The 13,473-nt window shown below is 40.3% G+C and overlaps 1 protein-coding gene across 8 annotated transcripts in view; it reads left to right on the top strand.

Moving 5' to 3' along the window:
• GIGYF2 (GRB10 interacting GYF protein 2) overlaps window positions 1–13,473 on the top strand; it is a 141,443-nt gene that overhangs the window by 101,756 nt on the left and 26,214 nt on the right. For all 8 annotated transcript variants that reach the window (XM_014530579.1, XM_014530578.1, XM_014530574.1 and 5 more), the window contains 5 exons: window positions 6,875–6,966; window positions 8,203–8,310; window positions 9,287–9,387; window positions 10,675–10,775; window positions 12,907–13,068. In XM_014530579.1, the coding sequence (XP_014386065.1) occupies window positions 6,875–6,966; window positions 8,203–8,310; window positions 9,287–9,387; window positions 10,675–10,775; window positions 12,907–13,068 (564 nt within the window). The remainder of the gene's footprint in view (window positions 1–6,874; window positions 6,967–8,202; window positions 8,311–9,286; window positions 9,388–10,674; window positions 10,776–12,906; window positions 13,069–13,473) is intronic.

Raw genomic sequence — 13,473 nt, 5'->3', positions numbered from 1 at the left:
GGCCCTGCTCTGTGCGTGACAGGGGGTGGCGCCGCAACCTCCCCATCGACCCTGCCTTGAGTGTGACAGGGGGCGGGGCCCCAACCCCCCAATCGGCCCTACCCTGAGCGTGACTGAGGGTGGCATCGCAACCTCCCAATCCGCCCTGCATGACAGGGGGCAGCGCCCCAACTCCCCAATCGGCCCTGCTCTGAGCCTGACCAGGGGCTGCACCTAGGGATTGGGCGTGCCCTGTGCAACCCAGGAGCAGGCCTAAGCCAGCAGGTCGTTATCTCCCGAGGGGTCCCAGACTGCGAGAGGGCACAGGCTGGGCTGGGGGACCCTCCTCCCCCCAGTGCACAAATTTTTGTGCACCGGGCCTCTAGTACTGTAATAAAAGTGATGTGAATGTGGCACCTCTCTCCCCCCACCTCCCAACCGATCTGATAAGCATGACAGCTACTAAGTGACTTAACTTGGAGGGTAGCATCTGCCTTGTGGGCATGTCGGACAGAGGGATGAGTCGTGTCCTGTGGGGGATAATGGGGGATGGCTCGAGATTTCAGCATACTACTTAAGTAGCTACTTTAAGTAGCGCACAGTTTAAAACTTATAAGTTATTTCTGGAATTTTTTATTTACTATTTTTTGGTCCATGGTTGACCACAGGTAACTGAAACTGCAGGAAGTGAAACTATGGATAAGGGGGACTACTGTATTTCTCTTATCTTATACTTTCCTTATTTTTCTCACTTTGAGCTTTTCAAATTTAAATTTCAGACCATGTTATTTGAAATATAAGCTAAAAAAACCAGGGTTTTACTACAGCTTGTTTTTGTAAAACTTAGGATGTATTAATAGCAGTAGAAAAACCTAATTTTGGGGTGAGGAGTTTTAATTTTCAGAGCTCTTTTATACTGTGTTTAACTTAAAATTTCTCATTATCTCCCAGCTGGTGTGGCTCAGATGGTTGAGCATCAACCTGTGAACCAGGAGGTCATGGTTCAATTCCCAGTCAGGGTACATGCCCGGGTTGCTGGCTTGATCCCCAGTAGGGGTCATGCAGGTGGCAGCCGATCAGTGATTCTCTCTTAGCATTGATGTTATTATCTCTCTCTCTCCCTCTCCCTTCCTCTCTAAAGTCAATAAAAAATAGTAAAAAAAAATTTCTTATTTTCTTAAGACATACTTACATATTGGCTCCCAGTATTATGTGCCATTTCCTTTATCCTTTAGATAACTTCACTTTTCTGTTTGTCCCATTTCTATAATTCCTGATCTAACAAATTTATAAATCACTTTTAATATTAGGAGAATTATACATTTTTTAGTTATAGTAATAACTGGAGTACAGTACAACATTCAGCTTCAAGGGCAGGAGGGGAGGGCAAACAGCATCTGAAATAAGGACCCTTTCCCACACCTTAGGGAATCCTATCTATTAAAAGTCCAATATGCTAAGTGTCCGATTGTTTGACCAGTCACTCTGACATATACTGACCACCAGGGGCTGACGCTCCCACGGACTGGGCAAGATGGGCCGGACACGCCCTGGAGCCCTCCTCTAAAATATTTCCTTTCAGTGTGCACGAATTTGTGCACCAGGCTTCTAGTCTCTTATAGTGCAGACACCACTTTCTTCCACTAGATGGAACTGTTTAGTTTTTACAAATGCCTGAGGTTTTTTTTATTTTCTTTTTTTTTCTTTTTTAATTTTTTTATTGCTTAAAGTATTACAAAGGGTATTACATATGTCTCCTTTTTTTCCCCACCCTTGACAATCCCCTGGCCTCCCCTACCCCCCAGTGTCTTATGTCCATTGGTTATGCTTATATGCATGCATACAAGTCCTTCGGTTGATCTCTTACCCCCTTCCCTCCTGCCCCCCAACCCTCCCCGGCCTTCCCGCTGCAGTTTGACAATCTGTTTGAGGCAGCTCTGCCTCTGTATCTATTATTGTTCAAAAGTTTATAATGGTCTCTATTATCCATGAATGTGTGAGATCATGTGGTATTTTTCCTTCATTGACTGGCTTATTTCACTTAGCATAATGCTCTCCAGTTCCATCCATGCCGTTGCAAATGGTAAGAGTTCCTTCTTTTTTACAGCAGCATAGTATTCCATCGTGTAGATGTACCACAGTTTTCTAATCCATTCATCTACTGATGGGCACTTAGGCTGTTTCCAGATCTTAGCTATGGTGAATTGTGCTGCTATGAACATAGGGGTGCATAGATCCTTTCTGATTGGTGTTTCTGGTTTCTTGGGATATATTCCTAGAAGTGGGATCACAGGGTCAAATGGGAGTTCCATGTTTTGTTTTTTGAGGAAACTCCATACTGTCTTCCATAGTGGCTGCACCAGTCTGCATTCCCACCAGCAGTGCACGAGTGTTCCTTTTTCTCCACATCCTCTCCAGCACTTGTCGTTTGTTGATTTGTTGATGATAGCCAGTCTGACAGGTGTGAGATGGTACCTCATTGTTGTTTTGATTTGCATCTCTCGAATGATTAGTGACTTTGAGCATGTTTTCATATGTCTCTTGGCTTTCTGAATGTCCTCTTTTGAAAGGTGTCTATTTAGATCCTTTGCCCATTTTTTGATTGGATTGTTTATCTTCCTTTTGTTAAGTTGTATGAGTTCCCTATAAATTTTGGAGATTAGGCCCTTATCAGATATGACATTGGCAAATATGTTTTCCCACGCAGTGGGTTTTCTTGTTGTTTTGTTGATGGTTTCTTTTGCTGTGCAGAAGCTTTTTATTTTGATGTAGTCCCATTTGTTCATTTTCTCTTTAGTTTCAACTGCCCTAGGAGCTGTATCAGTGAAGAAATTGCTTCGGCATATGTCTGAGATTTTGTTGCCTTTGGATTCTTCTAGAATTTTTATGGTTTCCTGTCGTACATTTAAGTCCTTTATCCATTTTGAGTTTATTCTTGTGTATGGTGTAAGTTGGTGGTCTAGTTTCATTTTCTTGCATATATCTGTCCAATTTTCCCAACACCACTTATTGAAGAGACTATCTTGGCTCCATTGAATGTTCTTTCCTCCTTTGTCAAATATTAATTGAGCATATTGGTTCGGGCCGATTTCTGGGTTCTCTATTCTATTCCATTGATCTATATGCCTGTTCTTGTGCCAGTACCAGGCAGTTTTGAGAACAGTGGCTTTGTAATACATCTTGATATCTGGTATTGAGATCCCACCTATTTTCTTCTTTCTCAGGATTGCTGCAGCTATTCGGGGTCTTTTTTTATTCCAGATGAATTTTTGGAGAGTTCGTTCTAGATCTGTGAAGTATGCCGTTGGTATTTTAATGGGAAGTGCGTTGAATTTATAGATTGCTTTGGGTAGTATGGACATTTTAATGATGTTGATTCTACCAATCCATGAACACGGTATGTTCTTCCATCTGTTTATGTCTTCCTCTATCTCTTTTTTCAACGTCCTGTAGTTTTCTGAGTAGAGGTCTTTTACCTCTTTAGTTAAGTTTATTCCTAGGTATCTTAATTTTTTTGGTGCGATGGTAAATGGGATTGTTTTTCTAATCTCTCTTTCTGAAAGTTCACTATTGGTGTATAGAAATGCCTCAGATTTCTTGGGGTTAATTTTGTATCCTGCTACATTGCCAAATTCATGTATTAAGTCTAGTAGCTTTTTGATGGAGTCTCTAGGGTTTTGTATGTATAATATCATGTCATCTGCAAATAAGGACAGTTTTACTTCCTCTTTTCCAATTTGGATGCCTTTTATTTCTTCTTCTTGCCTAATTGCAATGGCTAATACTTCCAGTACTATGTTGAACAGGAGTGGTGAGAGTGGGCATCCCTGTCTTGTTCCTGTTCTTAGGGGAAATGGTGTTAGTTTTTGTCCATTGAGTATGATGTTGGCTGTGGGCCTGTCATATATGGCTTTTATTAAGTTGAGGTATGATCCTTCTACTCCCACCTTGCTGAGAGTTTTTATCAAAAATGGGTGTTGGATTTTGTCAAATGCTTTTTCTGCATCAATTGATATGACCATGTGGTTTTTTTCTTTCAATTTGTTTATGTGATGTATCACGTTTATTGATTTGCGGATATTGTACCATCCTTGCATCCCTGGAATAAATCCTACTTGGTCATGGTGTATGATCTTTCTGATGTACTGCTGGATCCGATTTGCTAAGATTTTGTTGAGGATTTTGGCATCTATGTTCATGAGGGATATTGGCCTGTAATTCTCTTTCATTGTGTTGTCTTTACCTGGTTTTGGTATTAGGGTGATGCTGGCTTCATAGAATGAGCTTGGAAGTGTTCCTTCCTCCTGAATTTTTTGTAGTAGTCTGAGGAGGATAGGTTTTAGTTCTTCCTTGAAAGTTTGGTAAAACTCCCCTGAGAAGCCATCTGGTCCTGGGCTTTTGTTTGCTGGGAGCTTTTTGATGACTGCTTCAATTTCTTCCATAGTTATTGGCCTATTGAGATTTTTAGATTCTTCCTGATTGAGTGCTGGAATGTTGTATTTTTCTAGGAATTTGTCCATTTCCTCCAGGTTGTCTAGTTTGTTGGAGTAGAGCTGTCCATAGTATTTTTTAACAATCATTTGTATTTCTGTGGGGTCTGTTGTTATTTCGCCTCTATCGTTTCTGATTTGGTTTATTTGGGTCCTCTCTCTTTGCTTCTTGGTGAGCCTGGCTAGAGGTTTGTCAATCTTGTTTATCCTTTCAAAGAACCAGCTCTTGGTTTCATTGATTTTCTGTATTGTTTTTTTGGTCTCTATGTCATTTATTTCTGCTCTAATCTTTATTATCTCCTTCCTTCTGCTCACTCTGGGGTTTTCTTGTTGCTCTCTTTCTAATTCTTTGAGCTGTAGATTTAGATGATTTACTACCATTTTTTCTTGTTTTTTGAGATAGGCCTGTAGAGCTATAAACTTCCCTCTCAGGACTGCTTTCATTGTGTCCCAAAGGTTTTGGATTGTTGTGTTTTCATTGTCATTAGTGTCCAGGATGTTTTTAATTTCTTCTTTGATCTCATTGGTAACCCAATCAATATTTAATAACATGCTATTCAGCTTCCAAGTGTTTGAGTATTTTGGGTTGTTTTTATTGTAGTTTATTTCTAACATTATGCCATCGTGGTCTGAGAAGAAGCTTTTTATGATTTCAATCTTCTTGAATTTGTGGAGACTTTGCTTGTGACCCAATATGTGGTCTATTTTTGAATATGTCCCATGAGCACCTGAGAGGAATGTATATTCCATGGCTTTGGGGTGAAGTGTTCTGAAGATGTCAATTAAGTCCATCTGATCTAGTGAGTCATTTAGGATTGCTGTTTCTTTGCTGATTGTTTGTCTAGCGGGCTTATCCAGTGGTGTCAGTGGTGTATTAAAGTCCCCTACTATGATTGTATTGTTGTCGATCTCTCCTTTGATATCTTCCAGGAGTTTTTTTATGAATTTGGGTGCTCCTGCATTGGGTGCATATATGTTTACCAGGGTTATATCTTCTTGTTGTATTGATCCCTTTAGTATTATGAAGTGGCCTTCCTTATCTCTGGTTATGGCCTTCACTTTGAGATGTATTTTGTCCGATATAAGTATTGCTACCCCAGCTTTCTTTTCCTTTCCATTTGCGTGAAAGATATTTTTCCATCCCTTCACTTTCAGTCTGTGTGAGTCCCTTCTAATGAGGTGGGTCTCTTGTAGACAGCAGATGTATGGGTCATGTTTTTTTATCCATTCAGCCACTCGATGTCTTTTGGTTGGAGCATTTAGTCCGTTTACATTTAAAGTTATTATTGAAAGGTACTTGTTTGTAGCCATTTCTTTTTTTGTGTGTGTGGCTGTTTTCTTTCTGAGCTTGTTATTTCTTCTTTTTACACCAGTCCCTTTAGCATTTCTTGCATGGCTGGCTTGGTGGTGATAAACTCCCTTAGCCTTTTTTTGTCTGTGAAGCTTCTTATTTCCCCTTCAATTTTGAATGAAAGCCTTGCTGGATAGAGTATTCTTGGATTCAGTCCTTTGCTTTGCATCACTTTGTAGATTTCTGTCCATTCTTTTCTGGCCTGATGTGTTTCTGTTGAGAAATCATTTGATAATCTAATGGGAGATCCCTTGTATGTAACTTTCCGTCTCTCTCTTGCAGCCTGTAAGATTCTCTCTTTGTCCTGAACATTTGCCATGGTAATTATGATGTGTCTTGGTGTGGGTCTTTTCGGATTCACCTTGTTTGGGACTCTCTGGGCTTGTGTGACTTTTTTCTTCCCCACCTCAGGGAAGTTTTCTGATATTATTTCTTCGAATAGGTTTTCTAATCCATGTTCATCTTTCTGTTGTTCTGGCACCCCTATTATTCGTATGTTGTTTCGTTTCATGTTGTCCCAAAGCTCCCTTAGGCTCTCCTCCTGTCTTTTAATTTTTTTCTCCATTTGCAGTATAGTTTGGGTGTGTTTTGCTTCCTTGTCTTCTAATTCACTAATTCGGTCCTCCGCTTCTCCTAGTCTACTGTTGATACTTTCAATGGAGTTTTTTATGGCAGCTATATCACTCTTCATTTCTTCTTGGGCCTTACTTAAGTTGTTGATTTTTTCATCTGTTTCTTCTAGCGAGGCTTCATGTACAGCTGCTGTTCCTCAGACAGAGGGTGTGGTGATCAGGAGGCTGCTGTTGCTTGGATCTGCTGAGGCTCCAGTGCAGGGAGAGGCATGGATCTGTGGAGCCTGAGGAGAGGCCTGGGAGGGAGGCAAGGCAGCAAGACGCTCGCCTGAGGTTTTTATAGTTATGCATTTTGGGTGTAAAGGTGGAGTGGGAAGTGAAGACCTGGGATTCATTTTGCTTTTAGATATATGTGTTAAATGGCTTTTAGGTTCTTTGCAATTTATTCAATGGCATTTCTTCCCCCATTTCTTTACTCTCAGGGAGAGTTGGACCAGGAGCGACTGACCAGGCAGCAGGAACTCACAGCCTTATATCAGATGCAGCACCTTCAGTACCAGCAGTTCTTAATACAGTAAGAGCAGTACTGGAGAGGGTGTACTGTAGCACCAAAAAGGCCTTTGATATCATCTGCTCACAAGTGCCACCTTTTACAGCATAAAACTAAAAGTTTTAGGATATTTCAGTCACCCACCTAGTGGCATGTTACCACTGAGTTTTGTCTTCTTAAATACCAGAAGTTTGTAGAAGATAACACAGTATTGTAATTTTGCAAGCTCATTAGCTCCAAAAGCAGTAATCAACAAGCATTTAAGAACTAAGTGCCTCTTAAATAGCTCGACTTTGAATGCTACAGAGAAAAAACATAGACCAGAGGACAGAAAAGAAGTAAAAGTTTATACTGTTAGAAGTGGTGTGGACTGATGGCAGAATCACTTAGCTTGTGTGTTGCTTTTGTAGAAGAGCTAAGATTGCCTGTCATCTGTGCAGAGGTTGGCAGCCTGCTACCTGTTTTATAAGCAGAGTTCTAGGGACACACGCCCACACCAATTTGTGTGTATATTGTCCTATATCTGCTTTTGAAGAAAGATGGCAGCATTGAGTAATTGCGTATGGTCTGCAAAGCCAGAAATATTTACTGTCTGACGCTTTACTGAAAAATTTGTCTACCTCTGATCTAGTGGAAAATAATTTTACCTAAAATTTTCCCAATTGAAACAAATTTGAGAATTTTTATACAAGTGATTTTATTTTTGCAAAGGGTGTTTCATGTGGAAATAGCTATTTGATTTTGTTTTATTTTTAACTTGTTTTCTGGTATAAGACTATTAAAGTATTAAAAAACTGGCAAATTTCTTCATCTTGAAGGAATTTGTCAATTTTTTATATTCATTATTCCCCCCCCTTTCAAAAGCATGTTATCTGTATGTTCAGTTCTTTCTAGAATGAAGTATAGAGTTTTCTGTGTGACTATTGTTCTCATGAAGAATTATAAAATACTTACATGCCCGATGCATGAAATTCATGCAAGAGTAGGCCTTCCTTCCCCTGGCTGCCGGCACCAGCTTCCCTCTGGCACCCAGGAGCCAGGCTTTCCTCCAGCCGCTGGCAGGCACCCGGGACCCGGGCTTCCCTCCAGAAGATCGTCCGGTCTAATTAGCATTAGCATATTACGCTTTTATTATTATAGATATTTGTTAGCTGTTTCTGATGGTTTTGGGGGAGGGGTAGATTGAACCATGTCTTTCATTGTCTCAGTAAAGTGAACTAAATATGGATAGATAGGTTACACTTTTTCTACTTTTTAAAGACAACAGTATGCACAGGTTTTGACTCAACAGCAGAAAGCAGCCCTCTCTTCCCAGCAGCAGCAACAGTTGGCACTTCTTCTCCAACAGTTCCAGGCTCTGAAGATGAGGTTGGTGGTCATTCCATGACGTGTCCCTGGGTGTGTGTGTGTGTGTGTGTGTGTGTATCAGGTAAAGAGAAGAAAGGAAATATGGGTATGTGTGAACTCAGGTATAAAAAATGTACACGCCACAGAAAAGTGTGTGGTGTTGTGTGTTAAATAGAACATAGTTTTTAAAAATAATTAGGCTGGAGGTAAAGCATTTACTTGGTCTATCCAGAGAATAAATTGGAAATGATAACCAGAGGATAACACTTGAGAAGCAATGTAGTCTTATGGAACCAGCAACCAAAAAAGTTGTAGTCTAAAAGCTTAATCTCATTTTTACCTGTGCTAGCTATCTCAAGATATTAACAATGTCACACAGGGTTATCATTTTCCAGAACCCAAATGTTATTAAGGTCGGTCAAAGGAAAAGGAAATTATGTTTAATTTCTGATTATCATTCAGGGTAATATTTATTTTATCTTCTGCAAAGAGCTGTCACTGCTCTTTAAAACCTTACTGTCCAGTTTAATTAGAACCTTTTACACTTCTCTTTTGAGCCGTAACCCATCCTGTTAAGTGCTAAGGTGTCCATTTTACAGATGGGCAAACTGGGACTCTGAGAAGCTAGAGGTCTTGGTTGACATAATACACAGAAAACTTCAGAGACAGAACAAAAATACAGACCTTTTGACTTAGAGTCTATGGGGTTTTTTAGTGTGTGTTTTTCCATTATAACATGCCTCTGTTTATTGAGATGTTGTGGATTTTGAAGATAGTAGGTATATCCATTATTTGGAAATCAGTGTTTGCTAAGACCTTAGTAGTCCAGAGAGTGATTATTCTTCCCTGTGTCCCAGATACTGTGGTAGTGTTACCATTTAGTTAAAACAATGGAGTTTTCTGGCCAAATAACCTGGAAAATCTACAAGTAATATAGACGTCCCTCCTTATTTTGGCAAAATGACAAGAACAAGTTCTTTTTATTTCCCTTTTGCAGAATATCTGATCAGAGTGTCATTTCCTCAGTAACTAGATCTGTGTCAGTGCCAGACACTGGGTCTATCTGGGAGCTTCAGCCAACAGCTTCACAGCCTACAGGTACCCAGAAATTTGGAGAAGAGAAAAGCCTGCTTTGAAGTGAACATCTTAACCTCATTCTCTCTTTTTTTTTTCCTTTGCAGTAAATTAGAACATTTTGGGGGCTGGGATTTTTTAAAAGTTGCCATTGGTGGAGTACTTCTGTTTCTTAAGCTCTGATTTCTGCAGAAGTGGGTAGTCCTTACAAGAGGTTATAGTCTATGTTGAAAATTCTCAGGAACATGGGCATTGATGGATTTTTCTTAGAGCCATTGAGCTATTCAGGCCATAGTTCTCTGACTAACATTGACCCTGAGGATTGTGGCAGAAGGACTGATTATCCTCCCTCTTCTTCATCACCTTCCAAGGCTATATGTACCTTATTTTTTCTTGGAAGCCATTTATAGTTAGGATGTTAAAATGCTCTCCAGTTTTGGGGAAACTGTTGTAAGTACCTTATTAAACAACTTCTTTCTTTGAGTATGATGCAGTCAAGGTCCTTTACAAATACTCCATTTTATATAGACAATAATTTATAGTCTATAAATAGACTATAATAGGAATGTAGGGATTAGAGAATGCTGAAAAGTGGTGCCAGCAAACATTGCTGACAATAGGAAAACAGACTCAGGAACCTTCTCCTGTTTATTTACTTCCACATCTGACTCTCTCAGGTCAGTCAGCAGGACCCAGTGTTGTTTGTGAGACTTGCCTAGCCTTTCCAGAGGCTTGCCCAGCTCCAGCTATACCTTTTTCTTTTTTCTCTCTTTTATTGAACTGAAATCATATAACATAAAATTAACTGTTTTTAAATGAATAATTAATGCATTCACAATATTGTACAGCCACTTAGTTTTCTCTAGTTCCACAGCTTTGCCCTTCTTAACCCCATTCTCCACTTAGTGCATGCAGTAAGAGGTGGTGTGGCTATTAGAAATATGGTGGGCTTTGGGATCTGATTCAGAGTGGGATTTCAGTCCTAGCATGGCCACGTGCTTGTCCTGTATTCTTGCGGATGTTACAGTACTACCTCTGGCCCTTAACTTGTTCATCTGTAAAAATGGGGGAGTGAACAGATACCTTACAGGGTTTTTTGAGGACGAATGCCTGGTACCTCTAGATGTGTTGACGGTTATTGATATAAACTGGAGCCCACTGGCAGTTCAGTTGACTTCGAAGCAGAACAGATATAGTATACGATGGAGCTCATTCAGGGACAGGGGGTAGCTTTTTTTTGTTATGCTCCTGGATATGTGACTGTGCATGTAAGCCCTGACATCCTCACTTTTTTTCCTTGTTGTCTTATAGTTTGGGAAGGTAGTAGTGTATGGGATCTTCCCCTTGATACGACGACTCCAGGACCTGCCCTTGAACAGCTTCAACAGATGGAGAAGGCCAAAGCTGCAAAGGTCTGAACTCATTCTTCCACAATTGTGCATCCTTTCCAGTTGTGGGACACAGGCATTTGTTTAGTGATGTCTGTATCTTTAGCTAGCTATATATTTTTTCCCTTTTAGTTTACTGCTACTTAGCTGGTATAAGCACATTCATATTCTTTGAATATATATACCCCCAAAGACCTTGAACAGAATTAAAATTATAAGTTAAAATCAATTCAATTAAAAATTATTGGTTGGTTGACACATTAATGATTATGGTCATCTGTATATTTTAATTTCATGATTCATGTTAGATACACTTGTTACAAATACTAAGACCTTAAGAAAATATCCACTACTTGGCTATTAGACCCTTGAGCTGTAGCTTGCTTGATCTATCAACACTTAGTATCACTGTCATGATTTCCAGGTTTTCATGCCTCTGAGAGACTTGTTCCTATTTTATACTTAATACAGTCTTGTCCCCTGAGGTAATGAAATACAGGAGCTTGCAGTCGTGTGTGTGTGTGTGTGTGTGTGTGTGTGTGTGTGTGTGTGTGTGTGTGTAGTGGGGGTGGGGGGTGATGACACACAGACAAGCGGGTCAAGAAAGCATTATGGGCCGGCTACCTAGTTGGAGAGGTGGGGAATCAGAAATTGGGCAACATTTTCAATGGACACTAATACCTGAGTTAATTTTCACTTGAAGGATGGTAGGATTTAACCCTGTTAAAGGGCTTTGGGTTGACAGACTAGTAGGAGGAAACATTTAAGTTGGAATTGAAGGAAACAACCCTGTAAAGGCTCAGAAATGCAGGAAAACATACTGGCTAAGGAAACAGCTAAGTACTTTGGTCTGGCCTGGACCCTTGATGCGTCTGAGGAATGAATGATGAGAGAGGAAACTAAGGAAGAGGCAGGCCAGTCGTGAGCATCCTTGTACATGCTGTTAGTCAGGATTTATTTTCTGGGTGAAGGATAGTTTAAATCAGTTGTTCCCAACCATTTTTTGGCCATGCCCCACATAAGCATCTCTAAAATCCTGATGCGCCCCCGCCCCTGACATATAATTCTTATTCAGAAAGCGAACTCCTATTCATGTGGAGGAAGCCTAAAAGGCCATTAGCTTGGTCTAAACAAGCTTCCAAAGAACATGACATCCATCAAAGAGAAAAAAGAACAAAAGGAGAGTTGAAGTACTGAGGAAGAAATCACTAAGAAACTGTTAAAAAAAATAATACGAAGTGATATGAAAAAATAGCAAATAAAGTTTCAAAACATAATAGAGAACTGAAATGCATAAATATGTCACAATATGTATTTATATACTGTATATGAGATCCCAGAACCATAAGAAATGCAAAAAATTCACTTAATAACTCACTCTCGAGTTGAGTATATATTTCTTAGTGCTCCCAGATAAAATCAAATTGCTCCCCTGTGGGGCGTGTGCCTCATGTTGGGAACCACTAGTTTAAATGGGAGTGATTTTTTTTGAGGGGGGGTGTGGGGGGAAGGTTAGATGTTGAGCTGGGGAATGTGGGCACAACTGGATTCTGGGAAACCAGATAAGGAGACTCTTAGGAATGTGGGTGAGAAAATGAAAGCCGGAACTATACTTGTGGCAATGGAACTGGAAACTGGTTGCTAGATTTGACTAGTATTTAGGGACTATGAAGGATAGAATTTGTCAAGTGGTTCGTCTTCAGATTTTAAAAAATTATATAATTTTTACATCAGTAGCTTTACAAAATTGCTTTTGAAATTTTGGAGCTACCTTGTTAGATCTTCAATCAGAAAATCTTTTTGTGGAATGAGCAAAGAAATGGCCACTCCCCAAGAAAATTGTGTTACTCTCCTCTTGGCTACTTCTCTTCCACATGCAGAAAATGTGGTGCAGAGGTGGTATGGAGCAAGGAGGTAGGGAAAAGTGGGCTGAGAGTGCACTCAATTTAGAAGAGCTTAAAACTGTTCTGATTACTGAGACAAATCAGAACTTAGAGCTCTTACAGAACTGCCTTCATCACCCTGTTGCAGTGGAAGTAACTGAGTGACTGGTGGTGCCTGCGCATTTCAGCTTCTCCCAGTTGGACTGGTCAGTGATGTTCGGGTGTTCCTTTGCATGCGTCAACTGTCTAAGACTACTCTTGTGTAATCACAGCTAGAGCAGGAGAGAAGAGAGGCAGAAATGAGGGCAAAACGGGAAGAGGAAGAGCGAAAGAGGCAAGAAGAACTCCGGAGACAGCAGGAGGAAATTCTCCGAAGGCAGCAGGAGGAAGAAAGAAAAAGGCGGGAAGAAGAAGAACTTGCCCGAAGGAAGCAGGTAACCCTTTCTCGGAGAACTCTGACCACAGGACTAGTGCCGAAGGAGGGCCTTCAGGGTAGCTCGCTCACTCCTATCATTTCACAGACTGTAGTTCACAGAGATGGTTTATCCAAGGTCAACAACAGGACTGGAAGCTTAGAAGACTCACTTCCTTTTAGAGTGTCTTGTCCACTAACACCCACTGGAGGGATAGTCCTCAGTCCAAGTAAAACTTTAGAATTTATTTCTTTTGCATATTTCCTGGGGTTTTATAAACCAGTTAGATATCAGAAGTAACCAAGTCTTTGCCTAAGTATTTATAACCAGTGACATTGAATATTTTTCATGATTTTTGGTCGTTTGTATTTGGGAGGGAGGGGTTGCAGAATTTTCTATTCATGTGCTTGGCCTATTTTCTACTGG

This window comes from Myotis brandtii, unplaced genomic scaffold (assembly GCF_000412655.1).
Source record: "Myotis brandtii unplaced genomic scaffold, ASM41265v1 scaffold744, whole genome shotgun sequence".
Lineage (NCBI taxonomy): Eukaryota > Metazoa > Chordata > Mammalia > Chiroptera > Vespertilionidae > Myotis > Myotis brandtii.
The sequence above is the reverse complement of the archived record's forward strand: the minus strand, read 5'-3'. Positions and strand labels throughout refer to the sequence as shown.